The sequence below is a fragment of the Botryllus schlosseri genome, chromosome 9 (assembly GCF_051294905.1).
Source record: "Botryllus schlosseri isolate E-star chromosome 9, Bs_hap1, whole genome shotgun sequence".
Taxonomy (NCBI): domain Eukaryota; kingdom Metazoa; phylum Chordata; class Ascidiacea; order Stolidobranchia; family Styelidae; genus Botryllus; species Botryllus schlosseri.
In genome coordinates, this window is record NC_137244.1 from 17,948,504 (window position 1) to 17,969,867 (window position 21,364).

The 21,364-nt window shown below is 40.8% G+C and overlaps 1 protein-coding gene across 4 annotated transcripts; it reads right to left on the reverse strand.

The window, feature by feature from the left end:
• Positions 1–1,228: 1,228 nt before the first annotated feature.
• On the reverse strand, positions 1,229–17,642 carry LOC145446496 (zinc metalloproteinase-disintegrin-like NaMP). 4 transcript variants are annotated; one of them, XM_080324807.1, is made up of 18 exons: positions 17,511–17,642; positions 17,358–17,438; positions 15,720–15,829; positions 13,723–13,890; positions 12,249–12,331; positions 11,598–11,746; positions 9,026–9,117; positions 8,803–8,964; positions 8,567–8,743; positions 8,321–8,448; positions 6,830–7,018; positions 4,969–5,131; positions 4,780–4,894; positions 3,982–4,090; positions 3,733–3,922; positions 3,591–3,665; positions 3,229–3,340; positions 1,229–1,873 (listed from the first exon to the last, which is right to left on the reverse strand). In XM_080324807.1, exons 2-18 carry the CDS (start codon positions 17,428–17,430, stop codon positions 1,266–1,268), a joined length of 2,703 nt encoding a protein of 900 aa, XP_080180933.1. In that variant the 5' UTR covers positions 17,431–17,438; positions 17,511–17,642; the 3' UTR covers positions 1,229–1,265. The 4 variants fall into 4 exon arrangements, with proteins under 4 accessions (XP_080180933.1, XP_080180934.1, XP_080180932.1 ...); XM_080324808.1 differs by having other exon boundaries at positions 17,358–17,443; positions 17,510–17,548; XM_080324806.1 differs by having other exon boundaries at positions 17,358–17,572.
• Between the last annotated feature and the right edge of the window lie 3,722 nt (positions 17,643–21,364).

Below are 21,364 nucleotides of genomic sequence, written 5' to 3' on the forward strand. Positions count from 1 at the left end.
TAAAATAAGACGTATGGTAACCTTAGGTTTAAGATAAGTAGTACAATTCTAACATTATGTGGGAAAGCACCTAATTTGCATACGTTAGATCAAATTTGGTCAAAATTAAGGTTTTTAAGGTCAAAATCTTCCGTTTCTTAGGTCAAAAAAATTGAATTACTGATAACTAATAGGCATTCTTCGATGACATGCGGGGATATTTTATAAGCAGCAGTGATGCTCTGCTGGCTGTCTGGGATGTGAAACATCCACTAGTCATTTTAACGTGAATGCTAACGATTGGATCGAAGCGATTGCCTCCCGATGCATAGTAGGCCGGCAAACCATGATAGACCGTATATTTAAAAATCACGGTGTTTTCTGATCTGGTGTGAGGGGTGTTGGCGCATACAGTTTGATAATCAACATCGCGAGAGTCTGCGGTTCGAGTCTCGGCTACACGATTCGAAGTGTCGGAGATTTTTCTAGGTTCCTTCTGTCTTTGCGTCAGTGTACGTACACATATATGAATTGCTTCAAGTCGGATAAAATGTCTCGAGTCATATGACTTGGACGAGTAATGCGCACGTGGAGTCAATATGAAATGGGATTCAAGTCGAATCATGTTCCATGTTCAAGAAAATGATTGAGTCACGAGAAAACTGCGATAAAATTCATTACTCAGTCTCAGCGCTACAAAAATATGTCTTCCAACTATTTCTACTTGCATGCCAGTCGCCAAAGGTATATATCTATTTCCAGTGGAGCAGTGTAAAGTCGAGACAGAAGGGCAGGAATATATAGATACGTTTGACTGGATATACTCGTCATGCCATGAATATCTGTAGCTGAGGTTTCATTATGGACAAATGAGAATGATTCCCCGTGTTGGCTGTAGATGCATTTTTTGTCTCTCCAGAGGAGCCTGCACTGAGGTATTGTTTTGTCATGCATGCAACCAAGATTAACATTTGGATTAGTCAATGGCGTGGCTTCGTGTAGGCCTATATCCCTTGTGACGTACTGTCCAAGGGGAGATATTGGAAGGGGAGTTGGCGCCTCGTTTCCCCTGGTGACGCCTATGTATTTTCTGATAACCTCTTTGCTAGCAAGTATAGCAAGTAGGCCTACCCTGTCTCGGTCCACATTGGCATATCGTTCCAAATTCATTTGCCTGTACAGGTCACCCTCGCTTACGAGGTCTCGCGAGTGAAACTAAAAATTCCTTTCTTCAAAAATCGAAACCATATGGCGGATTTTCAATACTATTATTATTATCATTAGTATTATTCGAATATCGCAGACGTGAAAAAAGTCGACACGGTCAGCAAGCTAAACGACAGTAGAACAACCGATCCGCCGTCAATCGTTGCGTTGTCAGTTACCGTGGCAGCACTCGATGGGTTGAACGAAGTCGATGGACCAGCATCGTCGTCAATTTCAGGTGGCTCTGTTCGGGATGATTTGGATGATACGGTAGAAGTCGACGTAGTGGATGTAGTAGGAGAAGTAGTGGTGGTGGATGCAGTAGAAGTTGAAGTGGGGGATCTAGTAGAAGTAGTGGTGCTGGTGGGTGTAGTAGAAGTAGTGGTGGTGCGTGCAGTAGAAGTTGAAGTGGTGGGTGTGGTAGAAGTGGTACGTGCCGTAGAAGTCGATGTAGGGGATGTAGTAGAAGTAGAGGTGATGGATGTAGTCGTAGTAGTAGGAGTGGTGGATTTTGTAGAAGTGGGGGTGGATGCAGTGGTAGAAGTCGTGGTGGTGGATGCAGTAGAAGTGGGGGTGGATGCAGTGGTAGAAGTCGTGGTGATGGATGCAGTAGAAGTAGAAGTGGTCGATGCAGTGGTAGAAGTCGTGGTGGTGGATGCAGTAGAAGTAAAGGTGGTGGTGCCGTTATCTAAACAGAGCAAAAACGACACACAGTTAGTGATTAGATATTCGCTCTCGTGACTAAGTCAGCTAGATTTCATTATTTGTGCAAAACATCAAAATCTGCTGTCATTAGGTTAACCGCTATCTTCAGAGTGCGTCACATCAGTGCCGAATCTGCGGTATTTCGTAAGTATACACGGATGCGATAACAACTTTACATAAATGGGGGAAAGCGCCAGGCGGCTATTGGTCTGGAGATTCATCTGTGTTTGTCCCGTGAGCAGAGCATGACCCCGAGTTAAGTAAGAGGAAGGTGCTTTACTTTCGTCCGCACCATCGAGATGCTTGGGTGATGGAGATGCGAAGGAATGGTTAGGTTATCGAGTCAGCACCATTATGGTGGCAAATACTTTGGGCTCGAGGTAACATATTTTCCAAAGACTAAACACACCAATGTTGGGGTGACCCGAGTCACGTGTATTGAATTGCTTGAATCGACTTAAACCACTGCCCTAAAATTAGTTGACATGACTTGGACAATTTTATTTCGCAAATCATTCAGAACTTCTCAGTTGTACTGAGAAGTCGACACGTCATCAATATCAATCATTTATATAGGCCTACTAGATTCTATCTCATTATTACTTATTTATTAAATTTACGATTACGATTCCATCAGCAGCGACATCGCAAACAAAACAGCTTCGGTATGCTCTTACTGACATTGTAATATCAAGAGCATTGTGCAACAATTTACTTGTTAAGCATTGTTTGCGTTAGCCTAAGCTGAGACTCATCCGTATTTAGCGCAGCATCGTGATTTATATAGGCGACACTGCAAATAGGATTTGCAAAAAAACAGTAGTACACGATGGTTTGGGAATATCTTTTACGAACTGTTTCAGAACTTGGCTGTGGAATTCGTATGACCACTCAAGTATGTACATACAACCCGAATCGCAGAAAGTTATTCAAAATTGAAAATTCCGATGAATGCTGTTACGTTTTACTAAGAGCGGTCACGTTTTACTAAGTGGGTAAATCGGGAAATTGCCCCGCCGCGCTCAAACATAAAAACTACTCTATATAGGCTACACAAAAGTACACATCTGAAGCAGGCGATGCCCATAGCCTTCATACAACATTCCCGCAGTCAATAAACCTAGGTTACATTGAATTATATTGCTACGCTGCTCAAACCGTCTCTAAATAGTTTCGAAACGACACGGTACCAAGTTTGACCTACTTCTGCATCTGCATTAGCACATGAACTCAAACTGAAAATATTTGGTGACTTGGAAAATTTGCGCGTCTTAAACTTGACAAATTTTGAAACGACTCGAAATGACTTGTAAGGCATATCAGGACGCGATACCGTACCTCCATATCCACAAATGGGACCACTATCAACGCTTCCGCCGTTTCCTGGCTCTTTACAATCTGGAGGAGCGTACCCGGCGTCACAGTGACAGTTTCCCCGGTTGTTGCAAATCTAGGTAAAGTCAATAAGCGCTGACAACTGGGTGGTCGTGATTGCGTGCGGTGGAATTCAAGCAGAAATGGAAGTAGCACCTTAATCTCTGCTTATAGTTACAAGTAGAAGTGGAAAATTAAGTTCTGAAAAGTAATCAAGTAAGTACTGTCAAAAGGAAAGCATGGTCGATGGGTCGCATACTTAAACTTATGTCAGTTGATCAGAGAGGGAAATCTACTCGGAAAACAACATCATGAACCACACCTACCCCGTGTCCATTACAGGTCCGATTGCAAGGTTTGACATATACGGAAGAATCTGAGCACGCTCCATCATGACAGACCTTAACGGCAAAATATCGATAGTAATTTTTCCGGGGATTACATCAAAATTAAACCTATGATATATACCTTTCCATCGTCACACTTGAGCCCATCCGAAACCATCGTCGGGTCCGACAAAGCTTCCGACGTATCACTCGGAGATTGAATGGACTTGCATTTCTGACCCCCTATGGTCGCTATGGCTGCTTGGCCTCCGGTCGAAATGATGGGCTTGTCCGCACCCCCGATGCAGAGCAGCTTACCGCAGAGAATATCACTGAAAATCAACCTTGCGGGTTAAGGGCAACGTTGCGCCGTGACACGGAAAGTGCTCACTCATCGGGGCAAGCATTAAAAGTGCCATCCGCGTTTGCGCCACAATGTCCGTACCAAAGACCTTTTTTATTGAACGTCGAGTAGCATAGCGGCGTTCCCTCGATCGCCCCTTCAGAGAAGAGATATTAGCATACAAAACGGGGAGGATCATACAAGAACCATGCAATCAAGTAACGTTTCAAGGATGCGGTTTCCAGTTGCTGGCTTAAGACTGAATTTAAAATACAGAAGGAAAAATACTTTTTGTACGATAACGCTGAAATGACTGGAACGCGAAAAGACAGAAAATTCATCCCCGGCCTATTTTGAATTTAATCGATTGAGTTTCTCCGTGTGCAATGCGATCTGAGACATTTAGTAACGAGGCATCCCTACTTAGTAGGTCTCGTCTGCTGGAACCGCTTGGGTATGTTTTTATACTACTTATTACGCCACCAGTTGACGATGTAGCCCCGGTGCGACATTACTTATTTCCCATTTTATAAAAGTCTAGATTTTGTAAAGTTTGCAGTAACGATCGGATATCGATTCCTCAAGCAAGCGAAATTCGACTCATGATGAATGTAGGGTAGAAAGTCTTAATAGGATGTTCTCGTATCTCATGCGATCATTTCATTCTGCTCAGATTTTACAGAAATCATTATTGCGAACGGAAGTGTTAATCAAGAACTTCTTGTTGCTCTTTATCGCACTGAACCTAACGTATATATAAGCAATTATGCAAGGAGAAATATATCACAATATATATTTTTTTCTCTTCTGACGTAAACTATTTTCCAATATCAAACCTAAACGCACCGGCACCAAACATTTCCCTGCACTGAAGTCCACGGGTCTTACACACACCGCTGTAGCATAATCCTTCGTCCGAATCACAAAGATATCCATTGAACTTATAGCTATCATCAGGACACTGCAGAGATACACGTAAAGGTAAATATAGGTTACGAAACAGCGATAATTATGGTAATATCACAGTGGACTTACATGGGCTGCTTCGCCAGAGCAATATTCGGTAATATCACAGTCACCTACAGCCGTGCGGCATACATGACAAGCCTCCTTATACTGGCAATCGTCAGAGCAGCATGCTCCGGTGTCGCATTGTGCTCCATCGAGCAGCTTGCAAGTAGTAGCGTTACAGCATGAACTTAAATATAAAACATATCAAATTTATATGGGTATTTGAACGAAATAAAAAGTTACAGGGCACAAAACGATGGAAAGATAACAGTTACCGCAACCATAGTGAGCTACCGCAATTTCGGTATTTCAACATACGGGGGCGGACAGGAATACACGTAATTGTGTATGAATTGCTTGCGTCTGATACGGGGCCGTACAAAGGGGGCTTAGGGGTCGTACCCTTCCGTCTTTTTCAAAACCCTCAAATTTATGTCAAATATTACCCGCTATTTTACTCATTTATCGGTTCAATGTATCGTAGTTTTTTTCTGTAATAGCGCAACTACAGTAGCTTCAAGCTATTTTGGGAGTAAAAATCCTTTCCAAATGTTGATATTATACTCAAAATGATTCTAGTTCGATAACGCCGCTTCATTTTGCTATTTTTATGAACAGTAACGTTTCTACTATGACCGTTGTAGACTACTTCGCAAATTTTCCCTTCGATTTCCCTCTCATCCTGCAAAAACGGCATAGGACATTTGCTCGAGCCATTGTAGGCTATATTTTATATCAAGTCAATCGATGTTTGAAGATGACTCGACTCAAGGAACGAATATAGATTTAAATATGCACGGAAAATGGCGTTACACCGCCCACGCATGTGTAGAATAGGGGTCTTCAAAACTGACTTTTTTCTCAAATCATACTTGCTACTTGATAAAATGTTAGGTTACCTAATTTAAGCCTACACACTAAATTTGGTTCCATTCCAACCAGTAGCCGCAGTGCTACAGGAGAACAAAGTTTCTATTTATGATATAAAAATAATAACAAAATATTTGAATTTTTTTTGTTCACCCCATGGAAGTGTTAGGTTGTCTATAGAAACGATGTTCACCAAATTTGGTTCAATTCCAACGAGTGGAAGCGGAGTTATCGCCGTTGAAAAATTTGGATTATGAATAAAATAGGATCTACGGTGACCAATTCATTAATTATTTATGATAGTGGTGCCCGCCGTACCTACCCACCTACACATCCATGAGATACAATTTAAGCCTGCACCAATGATTGAAGATTAATATAAACTTATAAACTATATTCAAATTCGATTTAAATCATATAAGAGGTTTGGTTAAGTTGAACACATAGCACACTGGGCAGTGGGCACACTAAGCACTGCGAGCAGTCTATAGAACAGAGATAGATAGCTTGCTATTAGATTACTTTCCAAGTACGACAACGTAAGCTGTAAGTTGCAATCACTTCGTTTGCGGTCAATTTTTTGTGATATAACAACGGAGGCTCAGTAAAGCGCACAATCAATCATTAAATGGTTGGTCGCGCTCACAGGTCACACCTGCGGCAGCGTATGACATGGTGAAGCTATTTTACCGACCGATTACTTGATGACTTGAAATTAACTCGTATAGTTTGCTCCGAGTCACGAGTCAATCCACATTTTTGAAACGCCGAGGCAAGTCACATCAAGACATTTTGGCAAAGTGACTAGAGTCAAGTCGCGCGAAAAGGGTGACTCAAGTCGTGACTTATGGTGTCAGTTTGCAATATGCTGCATTTAAGAGGATTCCATAGGTGATATATTCCGGGTAAGTATGACCGATGCAGGTAGACAGGAATCGTTTTACAATGATCTTTTTCGGGCCAGATAGAGGTGTCAGTTAGCAGCGGTTTCCCTAAGTTCGAGTTCGCCCTGCACCTTTTACAATAGTCCGTTCCTCCACAGTCACATTCTTCATTCACTTCGACAATTCCGTTCCCACATGTCGGTCCGCCAAATATTTTATCACTGTCGGGAGTATCCTTCAAACAAACGTCAAGCCCGTTTCTGTACCCTGACTCCAGATACTGTCTACTGCAAGAGGACCAATCATTCGGCGGTGCATTACTGTGAAAGAAGAAATTTAAGGATGTACCATTGAACATATAGCATGGCGGGATTCTAACGCAGTGCGAAGCCACACGTTTCGATAATTCTCAAAAAAACTATTCTTGTTCTACCGCTTCTCTGTTGGAAAGGGTTGTTTGCAGTGTTGCCACTCGAGGTTCGTGGAAAAACTTTAGATTTGCCAACTAAAAACACTAGATCGAGAAAAAAAATACACTCGTTTTCAAATGTAGGGCAAATTTATTGCATAGATCATAAAATAGGAGGGAGATGCATTGATTAACAACAATGAAGTCACGAGAAGACTAAACAAATGACAAATTCATCATGTTTTCTGCAATCTTTTTCTAATCAGACAATATTGATTATTTTATCTATGTCTCCATAGAAAATTCAACTTATTTCCGGCTCCAAACTATAACAGATTCTCGCGAATATAAATAATATCCATTGTATTCGATCCAATTTGGTTGAGGGATATAAAAATTGGTGGAGCGTCATACACTCGCATATCAATGATTGGTTTTCCAGCTTTTCCACAGTCGAAGGATCAAAGAAAGGGACATTTGAATAAATTAAAAACATCGAAGCCAAATCACCATAGACAAACAATAATGTACATGCAAAATTAGACTTCAGCATTATGACGTCACAACATTTTTTAATTCAAATATTGTACCCCACGACATTTACATCCTTGGCAACACCAGGGATACATAACTTAGTGTATATCCCAGGGCTACACAGAATATGCAATCATTCATGAATTGACCCAGGCTGTCATATTCGCTTCTATCATCGATTCCCTTTTGGGACTTGAAAAACGGTCTCAGGCTAGGATCTTCACCCTGTCAGTGATGGAAATGAGAAACAGCAAGGCAAATTATGTATGGGGTTTGTTCTTGTGGTAAATGAGCAAGTGTAGACGGATAATAATTACTATTTCTTCACGTATCTATTATAGCACATCAAAATCACATCTTCATTTAAATGTATTTATTTCGTGAAAAAAGACTTTTTTGCAGAATTTTGACAAAATAATACACTAAAACACAAGGTCAAGTCGAAATACACTAAATCTAGTGTCAAAACATTAGGAGTGGCAAAACTGGTTGCTCGGATCACGTCTTCTGGAAATCCGGATACCACTGATGAGACACGTCAAGTTTTAGATACTGAGAATTTTGTCAGCAACAAAAGAAAATCGCGAGTCAAATTGAACCTGCGATTATGCTTACCCAAAATATAGTATACTATAGGCCTACCATCCATTGAACATTTAAACAGTATAAGAATCCTTACCTGGCTAATGTTGACATAAAGCAGGATCCACTTGTGCAGTTACAAGTCTCGGTATCATGATACATTCCAAAATTGTGACCCATTTCGTGCGTCACTGTCGCCGCGGTGTCCCGGGGAGCGATCCGGTCCTGCGTTAGAATTGATGGATGCCGGTTTTTACCCAAATCAAAATTTTATTCAGATAACATCCAAGATGGTCCCACGGGAAGTTGGATATAATAAAATACGCATTCCTGATATCCATACCCTACTAACGCCGGCAGAAGCGTCCGCACACATGGCCGAAATGGGCGCCATCCCGAGTATGTTATCGTCAAACACTCGGCCGACAATCAGATGAGCATTGTCCGTGTACCTCCAAGGAGAGGTGGGAGGCTCGCTGGCCAATTTTTGCTGTCTGTGGGCCACGAAAGCGTGCAAGGTCTAAAGAATTGAACGGTTGAACATCGCGAAATCGCGGTTTTTCGATGCTTTTTCACGACCGTTTCCGCGTTATCCGATATGACGATTTTATCCTGCGTAGTCCAAACTTCGAGATGCATGAGCACTATTCTGAGTTCCAGGAGCTTGTACATCACATCCACGTAGTTGACGAGCTCCTTTATGTGCTCGTGCAGACCGTCCATGTCGTCGAATTTATCGTACTGAACGTGGAAAAAAGAGGATTTCGCCAATCGCAATTCGCTGAAATGAATTATAACTGACCATTTCCTTATCCACGACTAGGAGAAGTTCGACGAATTTTTGCTCTTCCTCCTGCCGTTTCACTCGAATCGGACTTGATTTTGTTGCGGAAGCTGTCAACAGAAACGGTAACCGGTACTTTCATTTAACGTTACGATGATGTGAACGTGGGGTTCACGTTCGCGTTCTGTGTGTCAACCTTAGTAATTTAGAGGTTCACGTTCACAAACGAACCTTGGCAGGTTCTGCACTGTGAACCTTTTTCATTTATTACAATTTCCACTTCATTATACCATCTTTGATTGAAATTTATTGCATTTCGACTGCGGGCCAATATATTGCATGGTACTGACAGCATAAACGAATCAACACTAAACGAGCATCCACGTTGACAATCTCAAAGATTTTAGTTGCTTTGTTACAAAAGTTTGCTCGAATATTTAGTGACTCTCTGCTGTTGACCAGCAATCACACGACACCAAGAGCGAAATACACTACGTTTAGATAGTCAGCAAATGAAGCTTATTCAACCAATCAATAAATTGATATCGTTGTCTGATGTAAAAATTCTAGCAGGCGTACAGGGTTAATCTTGATTTTATAAGTTTATTGAAACAGAACAATGAACAAGTCCGTGCAATTTGGGTGCTGGCTGCTGCTGTATAACTTGTTAATGAAGTAATATCGGGAGCAAATATAGAAACCGGTTCTAAAGTCTGCTCAATATCAACGTGGCAATACTCAGACGCCGAATCGATTGTCCGGTCTGGCCTCAATTGCTAAGGCGTACGCTTGTATTCCCTTGCAAGTCGTAATTGTTGGCAAAGCGACGGAAGATAATGATTTTACAGGATTATTATATCATTTGATTTCCCCAGTTGATACATTTGGCGACGTTGCAATTGTCAATATGTACTTCAACATTGTGGCATTATGTGGCCCGAGTCGTCGTTACGTATCATGTACAGTAATATTAGCTTTCACTTCACTGAAATGTAGGGTTGGAATTAGCAATATGACGTCACATGACGTCATGAGGTTAACGTTCGCGTTCACACAGAACCTTTCAAAAAGGTTCGCGTTCACACGAACCTGAACCTTTCAGAGGTTCACACCATCCCTAGTGTAAGGTATTGGAGGATTGAGACAGCTCATGCGAATCGTGGAGGTGAATGCACAATGCATATAGATAAATATAAATTGAAGGACATGCCTTTGGTAGCTAAGGAAAGAAAGAAGTCTTCCGATACAGCGGCTTGACGAGCACTAAATTGCGAAAGGATATTTATGCAAAGTCGTAGCTCTAATGAAATATAGGTGCCAGCCACCGGGCGAAAGGCTCATGCCCAAATTCACCTTAAAATTTTCAAAGTCTATATTGCAAAGTTGAGGCTTATTAGTCGAATTTATAACAAAATTTTAAAAAAATGATATTGTTTTGGTCGAAAGGTGAGAACGATTGCCAGATGATTTTCACGATTCATGTTCAATTCACTTTAACGGGCTTCAAACGCAACGAAGTTGTGGACGGAGTAATTTTGTTTCAGTTATGATTCAGTTGTGCGAAGAGTTCAGCTCAGTTTCAAGGTATACAGTGGTATGGATATTCAGTCCGATTGAGTGGGGTACGCTTATTCGGAGACAGCTATATAGCAACAGAATCAGTTGCTGATAATTAGCCGCAATATTCAAGAGCTAGATTATGCAATAACGCGACATTCTAATTGTACTTGATTTGGATTCCGCAGTGAGTTTCAATGACAGAGCTCAAACAAGAACGACTAAACGAATCATGAAATTGAACTTTCTTTGCGCAAGGATTCGAGATGCACAGCCCATAAAGCACCGGTTATAGATCTCTTTCTTCTTTTTTGAAAGCGTCAGTTGCAACCGTGGACATACGAAGTTTGAGACAACATGCAACTCCGTGTGTCCGTGAAGTGCGCTGCCAACAAGATCGGGAGCGAATAATCCTTGGCCAAAAATGACTGCGACATGTTGCCTTAAACCTTTGATATTGATATGCCCATTGCCCAGGCGCCGAAATGACGATGGCGAATAGTGGTGTTGTGGCTCGTGAAGAAATGACATGTGGAATCGCGTGCGTCTCACGGAAGTAGTTATTGTTTTACTTTGAGCTGATACGTGTGAGCGATTCCAATATGTTTTGAGTAGCGTCAATAATTACGGGAGTTCATGAAATAACAACATGCAGAAAAGTAATTATAATAACATTGAGCCCGCCCGAAGCTAACCTGCGTCAGCCCGTGAATATTCTTAACCATGTAGCATGATCATTAAAACATGTATAAAAAGTAACCCCACCTCCATCACCTCCATCAGCTTTACCGGTCAATCTGATCAAGTGGGATTAAAGAAGATCCATCAATAGTATTATATACAAGTACAAGTACCAATATTATTGACAATTTTCTTTCGTGGATGTATGCAATGCATAGTGCGCACTGACTGGTAATCACATAAATTCTCGATATTTTGGAGTGTAGAAAGCCGATTTCAATAAATAGATTACATTTCGGCATATCATCAAGCATCGGCTCTCTATTGTAACATTGACGGTCAGTAATTATACCAGTGAGACTCTGGCGCATCAGCATTTCATCGTTTGAAGTCCCGCACGAATGGTCATCCCCCGTTACTTCGCGGTATAAAGCGTGCTTGCGTGCTTTGGGCTCCAAAGGTGCGAAGTGTATCGTGTCGTTGTGTAGATATATTGTACCCCTAAAATAAGATATGGAGCTGACGTTCCATTCAATTCAATTTATTGCTAAAAAGAATTCATAATTTCAATACACTACATGACTGCGATACAACGAACGATAGGAATGTGTCGAAACGACTTCGAAATTAGACGCCCACCTGGTGGAGGCGATATAAAAAAGGAGGCATGCACACTGAATGAAAAGTAAAGAGAAGATAACATAAAAGGACAGGTGACAAAAAAGATGGCATGTGTCGGAAGGCGACATCGATATGTCAGGTCGTGGTCCGGTAAACTAGAGGGCTAACTAGTATTGATTCAGTAGAAATTGCTTGTATTTCGACTTGAATGTGGACCTGCTCAATGAATGTCGGATAGCCAGCGAGATACTGTTCCACAAATCAGGTCCAGCATATTTGATCGAGCGATAATCTTTTTTGTCTACCATATGGTAGTTGGACGCCAAATCATATTAGCCAAGATTTCTATGATCATGGATCATAATAATAACGGCTGTCTTACTTGAGTCCATGACAAGTACTTGCAACGACACGGCTATTTTCAACTCCGATCACATGCCCATGATAGTAGCAATTATTGAGCTCCTATAAAAGAGAGATCAGTTATGAGATTCCGAAAATAGCAACTTGGGGGCAATTCATTATCCAGAAAACCAGACTTTCTAGGACTCCTTACTGTCGGATATGCTCAAAGATTTCAACGATACTACTTAATTTAATCTAGAATCTAGTAAAATTCTTCTAAAATTCGAGTAGAGCTATCGACTTCCAAGTTAAGAAAAAACAGTTCTGTATAGAGGTAAAAAAAAAGAAATCGGTCCAATGAGCGAAAGGAACGTAATTTAACTACGACACTCTAGTCTGTGATGACGATATAGTGGTTCATTTACAAAAATGGTTAGGGAAAATTCACCTATGATGATGAGGCAAATACATTCTAATAATACTTCTAATCGATATGTACTTCGATAATTAGCATTCTAGGGCTTTTGAAGTAGATTAGGAATTGTTCTGGTAACAAAGCCACTTCAGCAAGTATGCTAATGCGAGTAGAGATGGAACTTTTGGGAAAAAGTACAGGCTAAAGTATACTTTGTTGTAAATTTCATTGTATTATTACCTATTTCATCATTTCAATACACCACAAGACTGCGATGCAATGAAAACACAGGAAGGCGTCAAAACGACTTTGAGTATAGTCCTTGAAATCAGACACCCACATAGGCGATGTAAAAAGGAAGCATGTACATTGTACATTGCACACTGAACGAATACTAAAATAATGTAATATAAAAGGACAGGCGACAAACTGACCAACTATATGGGCAGAACATAATACACGATGTAGCCTACGTCTATCATGAAAATAACGGAACGCTGTTGCCCTGCAGAAACACAATCTGCCGAATTAGATTCAGACACTATAGGCCAACTCCAGATTCGGGCTGGGCAAAATCGAGTACCTGAGTGATTCGATTCTAAATCACGTAATATGCTTCGAGTCGAGTAATCGAGTATCAGTCATTATGACGTCATAACAGAATATAATGTCTGTTGCACTTGGTGACAATGTTGTAGGATGATCATGACTTGCAGTAACGTTCGTAGCTTTGTACTAGGCTATATGTTTCGTAAGCCACGATACGGCCAGTCGGCCAAACTAGGTTTCAAGGGTTCAATAGTGAAAATTAGTATCAAAACCAAAATTCTCGTTGATAAATTAACTTTCAGTGGCAATGAGCGTATAATTTCAGAACTCGAAAAAATCGTCTTTTACTACTCGACTCTAATCATTAAAATTAATACTCGATTCAGATTCGAGTACTGGAATCATTGTGCCCAGCCATACTCTGGACACGTGCTATAATGCAATTTATTGGAACGTGCGGGCACCGGAATTATTGCAATCACTTACCAGATTTAACACATCATTGCCATCTACACATTGTTTCAAACCACAGAGTGAAATTCAATACCTCAACGGACTCCTCTTTATAGATTTCAGGTGCTTCCCCTTCGTAGCCCAAATAAGATACAGAGAATCCAGACGAAAGCAATCGTTCATTTAACTCAAGTGCGATGTCATACCTCGTCCCATTAGCGGTGAAGGAAAATTCAAGCTCTTGAGCATGACCGCCTCCTTGCTAAAAAGCAAGCGCACCGCATTGAACTTCAAACTAATCTAGTACCATTTGTAATTTATTACGAAAACTTCTGGAAATTATGCTTGTCCAGCGATAAGAAATTTTACCATGCGAACAAGTGAATAAGATGACATCAAGGACGTAGCCAGAAAAATATTGGAGGGTGGGCAAATATTTGATGAGAAAATAGACCTACAAAGTGTTTTTTTAAGTAGAGTTGTAACAGCACTTTGTCAGCTCCCAATACGAAGGTTTATGGTCCCTATAGTATAAACACAACTTCCCCGCATACTTCCCTGTGGGGAATTTAATTATAAACCTTCGTACATAAAATTCACATGCGCAGGGCAGGATTAGGTAATGGTAAATGCAGGACTTTTATTCACTTATCCTTGTGTATATCGACTTTTTCCGCACTAATCACTAATATTTATGTTATTAAAATCAGTGGTTATTAATTTAATAGTCGCGCTAAGTTGATGAATAAATTTGGTCAGATATCTGTACCGTACTTGCAAATTTCCGCCATGACTTCCAATATTTTACTACTTTCATTTTGTTGGCGCAAACACACAGACGTTGGTTATTGGTGCTTAATATCGGTTGGTCACTTCGACATATTTGATCTTACCTATGCATCTCCACTCTCCACCCATAGACGCCGAACCTCGGTATGCAAGATATGCCGCCACGCCGCGTATACCTAGACATTATTTTTTAGGTAGGCTATGCGGCATACCTAAAATTCCGTTTTGCATGTATCGGTATAAAGGTTAATTGTGCTGTTTAAAACAATCGCAATGTGTTTACAATTCCGACATTACGTGTTGCCGCTTTTGTGAGCGAGGTAATCCATTTAGCTCAGCCCACTAGCGAGAAGCGAGTTGCCAATTAGCGAGATTCATCTGTGCACACTGTACACTGCACACGGCACAATGTGCACATGTAACGCCACGCGATCTCCCGCAGAGATGATCGCAAAAGTAGGTCATTGATTGCCGTGCATTCAACAATCGTCCCTGGCCTGATTTAACGCGTCTCCAACATGCTGGCTTGAAGAATTGCATCTGCAATAGGCCCTGTGCGCACTATACCATCGCTGGCCTGCGCAATTGCGTTGGGATTGGCTTGGTGCGCACGATATCATCGCTGGCCTACACAATCGCATCTGCAATAGGCCTGGTACGGAAGATATCATCACAGGCCTAACTATCGCGTCTCGGGCCTAGCATGCGTTGTGCGTTGGCTCCTATCTCTCGATGGCTTGGAGACAATGCCGTTAAGTGTATGATGAATGCTGACAAGCGATTGCAATTAAAGAGTGACATCGCGAAACTGAATGACATCGAATGTCCGTAAACACGTACAATTATACATAAGTAATTGATTTCCGCTAATAACCATCAAAAGATCTGTGTCAAGGCTTGAGTTGTAAAAAAGAAGAAAGGTTTGAACCAGCTGAAATCGGTGCCATTATTATAGAACAGATTCCATAACAACTCGGGCATCTCGACTGGCGCAAATCGTCGTCGAGGTAACAATACGCGTTGTTTGCGAGGGATCAAGGACTCCATAATTAACAGCACTTCCGGACTAGTTGGCAAGCTTGTCATACGCCCAACTCCGTCAATACGAGGAGATTGTATAATCGGCATTTACGCATGTACTTAACCCTAATTATCAATTTTGTCACATTATGACCTCATCCATCTGTGACGTCACCGAATGGCATTTACCTAAGGAAAATTTGCGCCCGGCGCCTTCACATTACAATATTTTGAAACGCGAAATAGTGAATCAATGCGAGTTGATGCTAATATAATCATTACCTTTTTGGTCGAATATATGTTGTCTTTATAAATGCATGTTGGACAATGAGTCAAAACTGGTTCAAAGACATAGTGTTCAGAAGCTGGTTCTGGGATTCCATGGCGCTTATCTGCAAAAGAATCGAAGCCTTACCTGTCCGCTACGCCGATGTCAGCATTATGCAATAATTGAAATGTTACAATCACGAGTAGACACAATATTTCATAGCGTAAGTATTTCTCGCAGTACAAAGATAGGATTGATTTCGACAATAATATCATGTGGCCGTATTTCTTAAAAATATAACTGCTGCGTCGGAAAGCTCTTACAATGCTATTGCCTACTTTGTTGCGCTGATAGCAGACGATATATATAAACGTTAGACCTTGGTAGTTTCCGCACCCTATTTAATGTCCACTTGTATGAATATAAATGTATATATTATAGTTACACGAGCTTTCGGAGCTCTGCTCCTTCACCAGGTGTTAGAGCAAAAGTAACGCAAAAAGATTTTGAATTTGAACATAAACATATTATGACATCAAGTGCGTAAGAACTTTCAGATTCCAAAATCGAGTACTTGATGATGTCTAGTTTTTCTTTGAAACGCCGACAGGCTTTGCTGCTAAAAATTGGATACGATAAGGTGTTTATAGTATAACGCACATGCAGAAAGGTGTCAAGCGAAGTATTACAAGATGTAGTAAGTAGCCGATACACGAGTGGTTTATTGAACACTTTTCGGCGCTTATCACCTATATAGGCCATTTGCGTAACGGTAACGAATGTTGTAAATGTTCACAGATTTCATGCTTTTGGTACGCTTCACGGACGACTTTCTTCCGCGCAGCGTCCTCGTCGGGGTCTTTTTGCTGCCGATTTTTGAAGCTCGACATTATTTGATCGATCTGCGATGAGGAGCCCAGGTAGCCTAAGCCACCGACACATGGAGACATGGAAGAGCCGAGACTCGAACCAACAACCATTGTTGTCGTGACGGTGTTGCTTGGCCACTCGCCACTCCGCTATGGCCTCACTTCACAGATTGCCGATAGAACACGAATGACTGTCGAATGATTTATCGGCCAACGTCTGCCCGCGAGTGGCATATAGTCATTATCGTCAGTGGCTCATAGTTATTGTCTCTACTCTTCACAGTTCGATGCACAATTGCACACCGAGTAGGCCTATGCATAAGAACGGGGTTCTTTAAACTGCGGTCCACGGACACCTTGCGAGTCCACGAAATCGTTCTCGGGGTCCGTGAACGCCGAACGGGCAATACGTCATCAAGAAACTACAAAAATATTATCTATTGAGATTTGAGAATGACGTCGAGAGTAGGCTCTGCCACACCCCGCCTTCCGTCCTGTATTTTTAAACAATAAATATTTAAATTGCGCAATATTGCGTTTAAAATGTTCAAAATTAGTCATTCATGAACAAGAACATATCAGTCGAAATATATCAATATTGAACGTTGAAGGTTTTCACAATTTTCTTTTACTTTTCATGAAGACAGTCACGAACCTACCTTGGCCGCATGTCTCTTCTCATGCCAGTTAAAGAGTATAAAAGACAATCCATTTCTATCTATATATTTGCTCAAGATAAAATCCGACTATAAGCCGCCTATATACAAGATTTCAAAATGATACCTCTCACTTTCCCGTTAGCTATTGCAAACATAGTTGCAGTGCAAAGAGCTGTCACGACCCAATGTTTCTTCATCGCGACGCCTGATCCGTTTATATGCGAAAACATTGAGAAAGTTATTTGTCTGCCCAATGCATGGTATAGAATAGAATTACTTCTAATCTTTTTCAAAGGCAAACGGCTTCCGTTCTATTCGTCGCAGAACACAGAACACTGGACAAAATTATTATGCAAATGAACTCTTAAATCTACTATTGCGTCATAATCCACGGGATTTTGTTGAAAGTTTGACTGAAAGGGCCACTGTGCTCTAAATATGATGTGGTCTCAAATAAAATATAAACTCGGGAAATTTTTTTTTTGGCCGCATCCATTTGCTTCAGAAACCCACCATAAAGGAACTGCAGCTAAACGATGATTTTAACTCTCCCCTTTTCACGCCAGTTGAAAAAATGAATTCCTATTGAGGCGCTGCTGCTAAATCCATTGCGAAAATACTGGCATGATATCCTCATTTGCAGTTGCTTGGCCCTGTTTCTCGACAGGGCCTTCATGTTCTAATATAGTCACATCATTTCTGGGTAGTAGCCTACGGGGCAAACATATGATGCATATATGCATCTACCTACATTTATTCCCCATCAGATCACAAGACACAGCACACAGTACCGGTAGCGTACAACTATCGAATGTGACTAGTACAACTGTACCAGTATGGTGATTACTGATTATTAGGATGATTTTTTTACCTAACGGAAGATTTTGACCTAAAAAATCAAAATTTTGACAGCTTTTTACCTTAAAAAACTTGATTTTGACCTCATGTATGCAAATTAGGTGTTTTCGCGCATGTTAGGCCTACTTATACCTTCATGTCTGGTTGGCCAGAAAAGGCTTTTTTTTACTTGAAAACTGACCAATTTTCATGTGAAAAAAAAATATTTTAACGAAATCTGGACGTATGAAGAATTCCAGTATAGTTGGCCTACATTACGTATCATGGTGGAAATAATTAAAATTTGTTGTAATTGTAATACAACTTTTCTACATTCTCGTGTAGAAAGTGTATGTTCTTACTACGTAGCTTGCCAAGAATATAGAAACAACGTTCAACAGCATTGTAGCAGTTGTTGGATGGCAGCACTGCAGTTGTGCGTACACTGCTGGCGACACACTGTAGTGTTACTTCATTCTGACAATGTTTCCTACATCGCAATTTTTCATCATGCGCTTCTTGATATAGGAAACAATGCCCACGCAGCCTTGCTTCAGTTAGGATATTGCGGTACATTGAGCATAACACCATGTCAATGTCAACGTAATTATTTCCTTTGACCGTTTATAATTCACGGGCTGACAATAGGCCGTATGCACCGGTAAGCCTATAAAGCAAGCTAGGCCTACAAGCTCACCGACAGCGCGAATATCTACAATAAAACGAAGTGCAGGTTGCAAAAAAATTTTGACTTTTCTGACAATTTTTTGACCGAACGCTGCAATTTTCACAAAATTTTGACATATGTCAAAAAATCGCCCTACCGATTATATACATATATATATGCAGAGGTGGTCAGTAACGAAGTGCTTCTACTTTTCGAAGTATACTTGAAGTAGATTTTGGCTAACCGCACTACTTCACATGTAGTTATGATTTAGGCTACTTCTACTTGACACTTTTCAGTTCTTGAGGCAAAAATAGGTCTAAAATATTTACTTACTTGTGAGCCATCACTTCTACTTCTACTTGAGTAGCGACGGTGACTACTTTGACCACCTCGGTATGTGTAAGTTTACTATATGATTTGTGCCCCTTCTTCGGAAAATCGAAAATATATCCTCCGAGGACGCCTATAAATACCCTTCTTTACAGCTTTAACAGCTAGGCTGATGGACAGGGTCAACTGAAAATGGCCAAAAATTACGCGAAATACGTAATGCGGCCGTTCGAACGGGACATCCGGGAGTCGAGTCAGAGTGATGACTTTTTTAGTTGACGCCAGAGAAGTATCGTTAATTATAAGAAGTGGGTAATTCGGGAGTCGAGTCAGAATGATGACCTTTTTTAGTCAGCACAGCAAGATTTCCAGTAAATATTTTAAAATCAGCTGTGTTCAATTTCGGTAGACCGACTTTTATGATTTGATAAAAGTGTCCTCCTCTTTTCCCGATTCCAAAATATGGTGACCCTGTAGTTAAGTAAATATTGCGAGTTGCAATGCGCGTCCGCGCTGCTTCATCATCAGCAAAGTGAGTGAAGCATCATACTATTGAGATTGTACAATCTCTATAATCATGCGATGTGTATTGTCTTCTGTCTACATCACGGGTCGGAAACTCGCGCCCGCGCAACCATGGAAATCACTCATTTAACTGGCGTGGAATGGGGATATAGTTGAAGTTATCTTTTACCCGCAGTTCCATATTACGGTGACTTTCTGAAGAAAATGGCGGTGGCAAAATATTTTCCCCGATCTTTTCTTCCATTTGGTTGAGACCACATCATCATCATTTAATACTTCGGATTCGGAATTACGTACCAGAGATGAGGGGATTTGAAATTTATATGTCCTAATCCAATCCAAACATTCAAATCCAAATCCTAATCCATACCTTTTTCATATTCAAGTCCATGTCCAATCCTAATCCGATTCCAGCTGGAAATTCAGAAAAAATTTATGCAATGGAGGGATTCGAAAATTTTTTTCGCAACCAACGATTCACTTGATTCAAGATAACTTAGTAACCATAAGTACATTAATAAGTGATCTGAATAAAGTTTGTCGCCATTCAACATTTCAATCTCCCACAAAATAGGTAAATCCAATCCAAATCCTAATCCGTTCTGAAAAAAATGTATAATCCGAATCCGACAAAATTTCACAAATCCTGTTTTTTCAAAATCTAATCCTAATCCATGCTCATCTCTGTTACGTACATGACTACTCGCTCGATATCTTCCAGGAGTGACTTTCTCTAAACCAGAGGTCTCAAACTCAAATGAGCTCGCGGGCCAATTTCCTGGTTTTGATGATGCCGCGGGCCGCAGCACCAATCATGAGGATGTTCAATGTATCATTTCCAAGTAGGCCTTTTTTGACGGGACCTTGTAGACAGGCATTCCACAATCATCTTAGATGTATAATTTACTATTGTAATATTCACGCTTGACACGGAAAAGATTCAATCAAAATTGGAATAAAATTGGTTTAAGTAATGAGTTATAGACATCATAGGAGAGGATGCATCTTGCCCCCTTGTGATTCCAATGAGATTTCTCGTTGCCGCTGTCCATTTTCAACACAATTTCTGATGGTACCTATATGAAAATCAGAAAGCCCATTCACATAAAATCGCGCATAGCGCCAATACTATTCTCCAGTTGAATAAATTGGCTCGAAAAATATTCCACAGCATATCGGCCTAATTCCAGAATGCATCTCGTGCACCCTGATGTGGTGCTTCGTACCCCGATGGGGTCTACGGACCCTGGTTAAGAACTGAAAAAGACCCTGAAATAGAAATGTCCAATCGGCAAAGAATTCATTGGTGTAGCAGATGTAGAGCGTACTAATATCTTTCTCGACACCGATAATAAAATGGATAAATAGAACAAACCACACCCAACATGTAACCAACTATACGTCATGGGGGTCACAGAATGCCATGGTTGCCATACTGACATGATTAGATAGCTACATATCCTACGCAACGCAAGCAACGATGTTGTGATATATTACTATTCCCCATGACAGTTTCATAGATTGTTTCGTCCGTAGGAATACCAAGTCACCGTTCCCAGTCGCGAATCCTTCTCTGATTTTACAGTTTGACCCGACTCTACTCAAGGCATTTTTAATAACTCACCCAGTCAATCCCAAATCGAGTAATTTTACGAGAAGGTCGCACCAAACCAAATCACAATTTTCAGTCACGAATCATCAAGGGTCATGTTTTATCATCATGAATTAGAAATGTGACGTAATAGCAGATCTTCTACTACTACTACTTT